This window comes from Doryrhamphus excisus, linkage group LG17 (genome assembly GCF_037039965.1).
Source record: "Doryrhamphus excisus strain RoL-2023G ecotype Guam linkage group LG17, RoL_Dexc_Guam_v1.1, whole genome shotgun sequence".
Classification (NCBI taxonomy): domain Eukaryota; kingdom Metazoa; phylum Chordata; class Actinopteri; order Syngnathiformes; family Syngnathidae; genus Doryrhamphus; species Doryrhamphus excisus.
Genome location: NC_136373.1, coordinates 18,434,167 through 18,444,168, shown reverse-complemented (window position 1 = coordinate 18,444,168; position 10,002 = coordinate 18,434,167). Strand labels below are relative to the sequence as shown.

At 46.9% G+C, this 10,002-nt stretch overlaps 1 protein-coding gene and 1 long non-coding RNA gene across 4 annotated transcripts; one reads left to right on the top strand and one right to left on the bottom strand.

Moving 5' to 3' along the window:
* Positions 1–1,719: 1,719 nt before the first annotated feature.
* Positions 1,720–5,951, top strand: LOC144902001 (uncharacterized). Of its 2 annotated transcripts, none has more exons than XR_013630225.1 (3): positions 1,720–3,631; positions 3,726–4,494; positions 5,860–5,951. It is a non-coding gene; the product is annotated as an uncharacterized LOC144902001 (long non-coding RNA). The 2 variants fall into 2 exon arrangements; XR_013630226.1 differs by having other exon boundaries at positions 5,798–5,945.
* rbfox1l (RNA binding fox-1 homolog 1, like) lies at positions 2,355–9,925 on the bottom strand. 2 transcript variants are annotated; one of them, XM_058084284.2, is made up of 12 exons: positions 9,592–9,925; positions 7,297–7,533; positions 4,272–4,451; positions 4,151–4,204; positions 3,994–4,086; positions 3,844–3,913; positions 3,718–3,777; positions 3,513–3,648; positions 3,208–3,247; positions 3,069–3,130; positions 2,798–2,879; positions 2,355–2,540 (listed from the first exon to the last, which is right to left on the bottom strand). In XM_058084284.2, the coding sequence occupies exons 1-12, from the start codon at positions 9,676–9,678 to the stop codon at positions 2,496–2,498; spliced, it is 1,146 nt and encodes a 381-aa protein (XP_057940267.1). In that variant the 5' UTR covers positions 9,679–9,925; the 3' UTR covers positions 2,355–2,495. The 2 variants fall into 2 exon arrangements, with proteins under 2 accessions (XP_057940267.1, XP_057940265.2); XM_058084282.2 differs by having other exon boundaries at positions 3,718–3,913.
* Between the last annotated feature and the right edge of the window lie 77 nt (positions 9,926–10,002).

Genomic DNA, 10,002 nt, shown 5'->3' with positions numbered 1-10,002 from the left:
TGTGCTGTGAATAAGTCATAAGGCACCTGCTACAAAGACAGTCAAGTTAATTCCTCTCGTTTATACATTCACATTCGCACTAATATACTTTGGCACCGAAACAATCACAGTCACATTGTTTTGTTCGATGTGTGTCTATGCTGTAAACACTACATCAAACTACAGAAAAAGCGTATGCGGTCTTCTAGTTTACTGTGCTCAAGGAAGAGTCATTTTGGATGATAAAAATATCAGCAGACTGTCGGCTAAGTCATGGAATCTATATAATATTCACATATTATGTTGGCCTGTCGTCAAAGGGCACTTCTGGTCACGTGACAGCTCGTGACTCGTCCTATGGGTATAACGTTTCAGCTGGCCGACTTGCCGTTTTGACCTGAAACCTTTCCCCCCGAGAGCGTATATTGTCACTCCTGACATAAATTGTTAAATGCTCTGTTGACTGGATTGTTTGACAACATTTCTGAAATGATAAAATGGAAATCAACATGCAAGCATTGTGAAGGAGAAAAGAAAGCAGAAACTGGATGGCTCAAGTGAATCGTGTACTCGAACTCGGGTAGCTTTTGCTGACTGGAGCACTTATGATGCCCTCACTAAAGTGAATCGGATACACGAGTCATTCGTCACCGAGTGGTGAATGTTCGTTTTGTCGAGTCGGTGATGAAGACGTGGACAGGAGAGTCGGTTTGAAGCAAGGATCTGTTGGTTTATGTCATTCATACAAATGTAGTTGTATCACTTACACAGTTAATTGTATTTATCTGGTTTTCTTATTTACTTTCGCTAGCTATAAGTGAGCGAGTTAACACAGAGTCAGATCCTACATGTAACATAATTAAGTTAGCGTGTATTACATTGATACATGTTAAGATTTCCAGTACCTGTTCACATTAATATATGTCGATGGAGTCTACAGCGGAACCATTCGTTATTGTGTGTTTCAATAAGACGTGAATGATTGTTGCACACCTAGCCAGTGCAATACGTCACCTTCACAATTTGATGTTTTAACTCTCAAGAGACGTCATTGTACTCCTCCCGAGTGCATATGGCCAATGGGGTAATGTAAATACAATAACCTTTTGCACTCTTTAAGTTGTTTGATATACTATACGACGCCGTTGTAAATGAATGTGCTATTGTTAGCCGCTAACGTTAGCCCGCTGGTGTGCTAGCAGGTCTCTGTGTTAAATATTTTATGTTGTAAATACATTTTATGGTGGCTATGGGAATTATTTTTTGTTATTTAACATTGTAATACTATTTTTATGTATTTGTACAGTTCTCGTGGCAAAAAAGGGGCATTTTGGACTGGAGGGAGTAGCAAACACATCGTGAGTGGACCGGACAAAAACGTGTAGCATGGTTATCTATCTCATCTATTTATCGGTGCTCACGTCAAACGTTATCAAAAAGTCACCATGCGAAATACGCATTTTGTGACGTGAAGTAATCAATGAATAATGTTACATTTTTCCAATAAATATTTCAATAATAAATATCAGGGTGCGTGGCTGCAAGGACTACTTTACCACATGAGATGATGGCTGCTTTTGGGGTTTTGAGGCCAAATTGGAGGTTGGTCGATTGCCTTTTGGTGTTATTGATCTTTGATGGAGTTGATCTTTTGGAGACTTGTGTCTCCAAAAGATGTTAAAAGCTAAGTGTTAAAAGCTAAAGAAAAACTACCAAGGAAAGTTGTAGCCTACAAACAAAAAGCCAAGGAGAAAGCAGAGGAGAACATGCAAGAGAAGCAAAATTTAGCAACATGCAAAAGCTGGAAAAAGGCAAAAAAAGAGTTTGAAATCTCTAGAGAGGCAAATAAAAAAAAGACTAAGAGAAAAAGGTCAACTATACTTAAAAGTAACGGTGGGCGGACTGATCCGTATATCGATATCAAGCTATATTGGTTATGAAGGTATAAAAAGCCAAAGGATGTGAATGAGAGACAATAATAGTCTCAGTGGCGAGTGGGGGTACGATACGGTCGTCATGGGCACCCAGTACACAAATACACAAACCCCTGAAGTGGATCAGCCATACTTGCTTCCCTCGTTTGCGGTATTGCCCACCCCTACTGTCCAGTACAAGAAGACGAAGAGGCCACCTTTTCAAAGTAAAAGCGTGGCAACTAAAGCAGAGGCACACAGCGTAAAGCATGAGAAATGGATAGGATGGGGGGTGGGGGGCAGGATAGGTTTTATTCAGAGGTAGACATCACACACGGCAGCGAGAAGAGAAGCAGGAGGAAAAGGAAAAGAAAAGAGGTAGTTGGTGAGGCAAACGCAAACATCCAGTCAAAAATGAGCTCTACAAAAAGCCCCCCCCCCCCCCCCCCACACACACACACACACATACACACACACTATAGAGCACATCATCCACACAAGGAACGTGGTGGAAGAAGAAAGGTGACGGCGTGTTGCGTCCTGCCGCGTACGTGAGGACGGCCAAGGCGTGTTTCCACTTCTTCATCACCACCATCACCATCATCAGTACGGAGTGAAGCGGTTGTATCCTCCTCGGTACAAACCGGCCTGGGGAGGCAAAGGCAAAGAGTCATCTTTATCCAGGCTCAGCGACCCTAAGGTGTCATCATTGTTGCATGACGTTAGCATGATGTTGCTGTTCAAGTGGGAGTGGCTACCCAGTCGTGTCTACTGTGTGTACTTTGTGTACTGTGTGTACTGTGTGTGTAGCGTAGTGTGCAGCAGTAGTGCCTACTGCATCCCGGTGCACCGTAGCGCTTCTGGGACACAAACACAAGTCGGCCACAGACAGGCGGAAGCCTCACCACGGTGCCCACGCCGTACGTGGTGGTCGGTCCCACGGAGTGGTGATACGGGTCCGCTGCTGTGGCGTACACACGGCCGTATCTGGGCACACCAACAACAACATTGTGTTGACAGAAAGCAGTAGTTTGCAGTCCTAGTTCCCGAGTAGCGTGTACACGGCACAGGGTTTGGTCTGTGAAGGCACCACAAGCAGACCAAAAAACATCTCCACGTAGTTTGGCTAACGTGTGTGTGTGTGTGTGTGTGTGTGTGTGAGTTTGTGTGTCGTACCCATCACTGTAGGTTGCAGCAGAAGCAGATTGGGCCACCCGGTAAGCAGCAGGATAGCCGCCCTGCAGGGGGAAGAGGTGGCGTCAGGTGACAGGAAGTGACATGCAGATGAAAGATGAACGGGCGCCAGACTACTCACGTAGACGTCTGCCCCGTAGAGGCCATCCTGATACACCACGCTGATGGGAGAAGCAGGGAAGAATATTTAGCAGGTTTTCCACCAAGCGGGACCAGGACAGTCGGGGATCAAAGTTAGCGTCTGGGCTGGAGTTGCTGTGGTCTTTTACTGACACGTTCATGTTGTCTTCCAAAGGTCTTGTCCTGGTGGCGTGAGCAGATGCTCCCCCCCCCCCCCCACACCCACTCTAAACTCTCCTGCTGCCACTCATGTCACGTGACCACGAGAAGACACAGTTGGCATACGGTATGGAGTATGGAGCGTACCCGGGGTAGGCGGGCACGGCCGCAGGCGTGGCCGCAGCAGAGCGGATGGTGTTGTAGACGGCTCGACCTCTGCCCCTCAGCGCCGAGCCCCGGTAGGCCAGAGCGGGCGCCGCCACAGGGTAGGGGAAACTGGCCACTGGTCCACAAAAGACGTTTCAAAGTCGGGAAGTTGGGAAGTGAGCCGTGTTGTGTTGCCTTTACTGACCCGTGTAGAGTTCTGGTGCGTACATGGCCCCCATGACGGGGTTGATCTTCCAGCCAGAAGCTGCAGAGAAGGACTCCGTCAGGAACACAAAAGCACCCAAAGGCGACAGATCAGGTGTGTCTTTACCTGAAAGGTCGCCGTTCACTAGTGGGGTTTGCGGCTTCTTGGTGACCACCCTCGCCGTGGCGTTATTCACCTGGAAGACACGTGATGGCGAAGAACGTTAGGATCACGTGACCCCCCCCCCTCGATCTTAGCAATGTCATAACGGCTCACCTCAATCTTCCTGCCTTCCACGATTGTTCCGTTGAGTTTTTCTCTGGCTCGGTCGGCTTCGGCCGCGCTCTCAAAGGTGACAAACCCGAATCCCTGCACGCCATCGTAGATGTTGGTCAACACCCGACACGTGCTGGTACTCCTCTGTCTTACTGACCTTTGACCCCCTCTCATTGAAGATAATTTCTACGTCCAGGATCTTCCCAAATTGCTGGAAGAAGGAGCAGACGTGGTTACACGATCTCCTGAGGATGAAAAGCGCGAGGAGTGCTCCTCACCCCAAACATCTGCCTGAGGTCCGGGTCTCGGAAGCGGAAGGGGATGTTTGACACGTGGAGACGCTTGGGCTGGACCTTGGCCGACCCCTCATCGTCACTCGCGCTCCCCGCACCGCCGCCGGACGTCGCCGAGGCGCTCAGAGCTTGGGGGTCGGAGGTCACAGGGGCTAAGGCTTCCTCCTGGAGGTCGGAGACAGGCAAAGGAAAAACGGGAAGCAGCAAGGTGGGAAAGAAAAGGTGGAGAGAATGAGAGGACGGAAACGTGAGCACAGCCCCTCACATTTGGATAGACTTTAGAGTAGTCAGTGTACAGCCGGTGTAGCGGCATAGATGCCGCGTTATTGTCAATGCTGTAGCTGTCAGTCAACATGTCCATGATCGTGGACTTGGTGTCAATATTTAGTCTGTGGATGAACCTCCTCAGCCTGGAACCGAATAGAACTACACAAATATGGAATATCCATACAATGAACTGTAAAACACATACAGTAGTCCCTCCTGTATGGCGCTAGTACTTCAACTTATACTCCTACTGCACAATGTACTACATAATATGAGGCAAATAACACAAAACCTTTTATCATGATTAGAGCCGTCTGGACATGAAATAACACCCCTATATTCAGTCATCGTTATACTCCTGTAGCATAATATTATACAAAAGACAAAATATCACCACCTTCAAAATACACTTTTTATTACTAGAGACCTCTAGATGTGAAATAACACCCCTATTGTGACCTTTACACTCCTATTAACCAATATAGTAGATATGAAAAGAAAATAAGACATAGAAAACCTGTTTACAACTTCTAAATCCACCCTTTATCATTATTAGAGCCCTGTGGATGTGAAATAACACCCCTATGGTCACCTTTACACTCCTATTAACCAATATAGTAGACATAAGCAGAGAAAATAAGACATGGAAAACCTGTTTACCACCTTCAAAATACACTTTTTATCATTTTTAGAGCCCTGTAGACATGAAATAGCACCCCTATGGTCACCTTTACACTCCTATTAACCAATATAGTAGACATAAGCAGAGAAAATAAGACATGGAAAACCTGTTTAAAACTTCTAAATCCACCTTTTATCATTTTTAGAGCCCTGTAGACATGAAATAGCACCCCTATGGTCACCTTTACACTCCTATTAACCAATATAGTAGACATAAGCAGAGAAAATAAGACGGAAAACCTGTTTACAACTTCTAAATCCACCTTTTATCATTATTAGAGCCCTGTAGACATGAAATAGCACCCCTATGGTCACCTTTACACTCCTATTAAACAATATAGTAGACATAAGCAGAGAAAATAAGACATGGAAAACCTGTTTACCACCTTCAAAATACACTTATACACAACATTATTAGAGCCCTGTAGACATGACTTAACAGCCCTATAGTCCTATTGCGCAATACAGTAGAGGATCTAGCGAGGGATTACCGTATGGCTTTACAATGTGGACACTGACTACTCTAAAGTGCATTGCTCTCTATGCTGTTGTCCCGTGTGCAGATGTTGTGTACGGCAGGCGACGCTGTACACTGACGTCTAAGCACTTCCTGTCTGCGTTGAAGGCAACCACATGACCTCGGACCCGTTTCTCTGCGTCAGGCAGATGTGAGGAGGCTGTGCTAGCAGGCCAGAACAGGAACCGCTTGTGGACGAGCTCTACCAAGCAGGCTTCATGTGTTGGTGTGGAGGTGCTCCATGCACAACACAAGAACTGGTAGAAACATTCTCCTCATTTTCCCACAATGCACCACGATGCTAGAGTGTGTGTGTGTGTTAAATGTTGAGCAGTGAGGGAGGGTGCAAAGAAAAAGTTCCAGTGAGGCCCAAAGAAAGCTGGAAAAGAATGTGGGGGGGGGCAAAGAGCAGAAGGGGTCAGTCTGAGGTCAAGGTGCTGCTGTTCTGCCAAGGGTTAAAGGTCACGTGTCATTAATATGCCGGGGGTGGGCGGGGGTCACAACAACAGTCACAACAACAGGCCACAAGGTGGCGCCACACACACACACACGCCACAGTGGGGGGGGGGGGGGGGTTGAGCTGCTTTTGTTGGTTTCACGTCACGATGCAGGATAGTGGTCTTGACCTGTGTGATATTTCACAGTGGGAGCGGGGGGGTCATCTTCTCCCCCTTCGACCCCCCCACCACCCCCTTCCGTCACGGCGGTGTCTCCCGGCGCGGTCGGGGGAGGGCCCTCTATGGTCATAAAATATATAGATGGGCCACAGAACACATCATGATGGACCTTCTCTTCTTCATGCCCCCCACCCCCCCTTCTCAGATGGTATCACCCCATATGTATATATGTATATAAATACATATATATATATATATATATATATATCACCCCACTACTGTACCGTACATACGTACACTGGACAAACATCATCTCATGACGACCTTTCACCTCATTTACACTTTTTATTTTTTCATTTTTTTTTATTTTATTATTATTTTAATGAGATATTTTATTATTTTATTATTTAATTTAAATTTTGACTTTTTATATTTATTTTTGTCACATAATTTTGACTTTTTATCTCAGAATGATGAGTTTTTATGTCTCGATTATGACTTTTTGTCTCATAATTTTGACTTTTAATCTTCTAATTTTGACTTTATCTCATAATTATGACTTTTTATCTCATAGTCACGACTTTTTCTCTCATAATTACAACTTTTTAGTGTTGGAACTGGGCGTCTGTACATAACAAAAGACACTGCAATAGAACAACAATCAACACAGCTAGCTAGCTAGCTAGCATTACCATATTAATAATAGCGTGGCTAAAATCGTCCTAGAAAAGAATTCAAACATCAACACACCCGTTAGATCTTCCTTTACCCCCCCCCCCCCCCAGTGGTGCTGCCACAGACAGGTCTTACAGAGGCGGGGGTGTGGGTGGTGGTGGGGCTACTAAAATAGAAACCCTCCCTCTGGACCCCAGATCTTCTGATAGGACACGTCACCAAGAGATTGAATGACAGGCAAGGCGGTCCCTACCGTGTTGCTGGGCGCCAGAGGCTCCGCCCCCTCCAGCTGGGGGCCCTGGTAGACCCTCAGCTGCGGGTGCTCAGGGTACTCTGAGGAGGGGTGTGTGGAGCTAAAATCCAGAGGCGGCAGTCGCCCCCCTGAGGTCGCCGCTCCTTGGCCTGGGGTTGGGTAAGATGGGGCCGGGGCGTAGACCTGAGGCAGGGCGGGGTCGGCACCCCCTGGGCCCGCCTCCTGGGCGGGGCCTCCCTGAGAAGAAAGAAAGGCAAGTTGTAGTTTTAGGGATTTGATCCATCCTAAACTTGTCAAATAACATCAAATGAGAAAATGAGGTAGAATGAAAGAAAATACAAACATGAAGATTTAATGAAATAAAATAAGATCAAATGAAATCAGATTTAGAGTTAAATACGTGGTGTATTTTACATAGTACTATGTAGTATATTCCAGGTATTTCATATCTAGTAGTGGTGCCACGAGACGAGACCATGCAGGAGACCACATTTAACATGACTTTTAAGACAATGAAAAGAAATGAGAATATATTGTAATCTACTCATCGTTCACTCTGTGTGTATGCTAGTGGCCCCGCCTCCCCCCACCCAGACAAAGACACCAGTATGTTGGTAAAAAAATGCATTTCTTAGTTTTCTAGTTTTATTGGCCGGGATGTCAAACGTGACTTCAGCTGTCCATGCCTCCCAGGAAGCACCGAGGCCAAACCGCCACTTTCTGGTTGCAGCTGAAGACGCGTCATCCACGCCGCCGGCATCAGGTCGACACGCCATCCACGCCGCCGGCATCAGGTCGACACGCCATCCACGCCGCCGGCATCAGGTCGGCACGCCAACCCGGAGCACAAGGCCACATGCAAGACGCAAGCATCAACGCGGTGAAAGCACGCTCTTACCCCTTCAGGACGTCCCGGCAGCTCTGAGCCGTTCGGCATCGACCTCTTTCATGGTGAGCACCCCCGTCCGCCCCCCGCCCCTAACCTCTAACTCGCCACCAATCACAGCACACCAGCTGTGGCCAACTGTCACTCAATGATGGTTTCACTTGGCGCACACACACGGGGGTACTTGTTGAACAACATGCTATGCTATGCTATGCTATGCTATGCTATGCTATGCTATGCTATGCTATGCTATGCTATGCTATGCTATGCTATGCTATGCTATGCTATGCTATGCTATGCTATGCTATGCGTGTACGTATTTGGCTAAATGATGCTAAAATGAGAATTCCACCGACACACAAAGATAACATCTCAAGATAAGATCTGTCTCCTGGCATCCGTCTTCCTCTCCTCTGGTCGCACCTCAGCTGTCAGCTCAGGGTCAGAGGTCAACGGCTCAGCGCCAGGTGCCTGTCGGGACAGCTGTCTCCGGATTTACACGCAGGCAACCCCCAGCGCACGTCGCATGTTGCCGCTATCGGTATCACGCCTTGGAGGAATACTACAACATTGCCATTACTGTAATATTCCAGCTTTACAAACAGTCCCCAATCTAACAAGTAGAATACTTTTTAACAACTTTTGTCCCTCCACATTGCCTCAGAGGCTTCGTACTCGCGTATTTCTGAAGACGTTTTGCAGGCAATGCTAAACTTTTGAGAGATCTTGCAAATATGGCTTTTTTGGGGGGTTTTGGACCTCGGGATCACTGAAATTTCATTAGGTTTCATTTGACCAAGCCAATATAATAACTGAGGAAAAGATCAAATAAAACTACAAGGAGCCATAAAAAGATAAGATAATATCTAAGAATATATCCGTGAGTCTAAGGTCAGTAAATTAATTTGTAATCTGTAATCATGTCATATTCATAACAAATGTCAAATCAATACTTGAATATTGTCAACAATATTGGAAGTAGCCATTCTATTCTTCGTCTTATTATTATATTGACAATATACTGAATGAAATAAGCATTGTATCTTTCTCAACATCAGCGTCAATATTATTTCCTCATGTAACACCTCCCACCCGACACCCCCCCATCAACCCCCACCATTTCCACGGCTAGGATGATAGCAGCAAAGGAGATAGGTGACAGAATCTCCTTCTGGCAACATCTAAAAATACAGCTGTCAAGGTGGAGCCCGACCAGACGCATGGTGCCTTTAATAGCGTGGCACACACACACGCACACACACACACACACACACACACACACACTAGCATCACCTTGGACTACCTTGGCTGGACTCCTAAAGTACTAAAGTGGACACTCATCTTCAGGCAGTAATAAAAGGAACAACACAAATGATTGAAGTGATGGGGGCGAGCGGGTGGGGGGTTACCTGGACTAGGCTGGGGTAGCATGTGGTAGTCTGGGGGTACACGGGGAGTCCGTAAGGCTGGAGGATGACAGTGGGCGAGGATAGCATAGCCAGAAACCCTCACACTTGGACAGGAGGAGAAGCGCCGAAAAGAAAAAGAAAGAAGGATCCAAATGGGGGGGGTGAAAGGCGGGGGGGACAAAGATCCCAGAAGAGTGGTCCAATAAAGGTGGCTAACCCACAAAGCGGCGGTAAAAGTCCAGAGGACAGCAGTAAAGACAGGATGCGGACCCGAGCGAGCTGTGAGTGGATCATGCGGCCTGACGGACAGAAACACATGTTGGCGGAGCTCGGCTCTCCTTTCACGCTTTATAAATAGTCTCTGGTGGCCTTCCTTCCACTCTACCACCCCGCTCTACCGCCCTCGCTGGG

Bases quoted from the DNA above. Each gene is read 5' to 3' on its own strand.
- rbfox1l (XM_058084282.2), bottom strand. From the start codon at position 9,678: ATGCTATCCTCGCCCACTGTCATCCTCCAGCCTTACGGACTCCCCGTG. The intron at 3,248-3,512 runs GTACGCTCCATA...TTCTCCCATCAG, and splicing joins GCCGTGCCCGCCTACCCCGG to CGTGGTGTATCAGGATGGCC. The intron at 3,131-3,207 runs GTGAGTAGTCTG...TTCCCCCTGCAG, and splicing joins TCTACGGGGCAGACGTCTAC to GGCGGCTATCCTGCTGCTTA.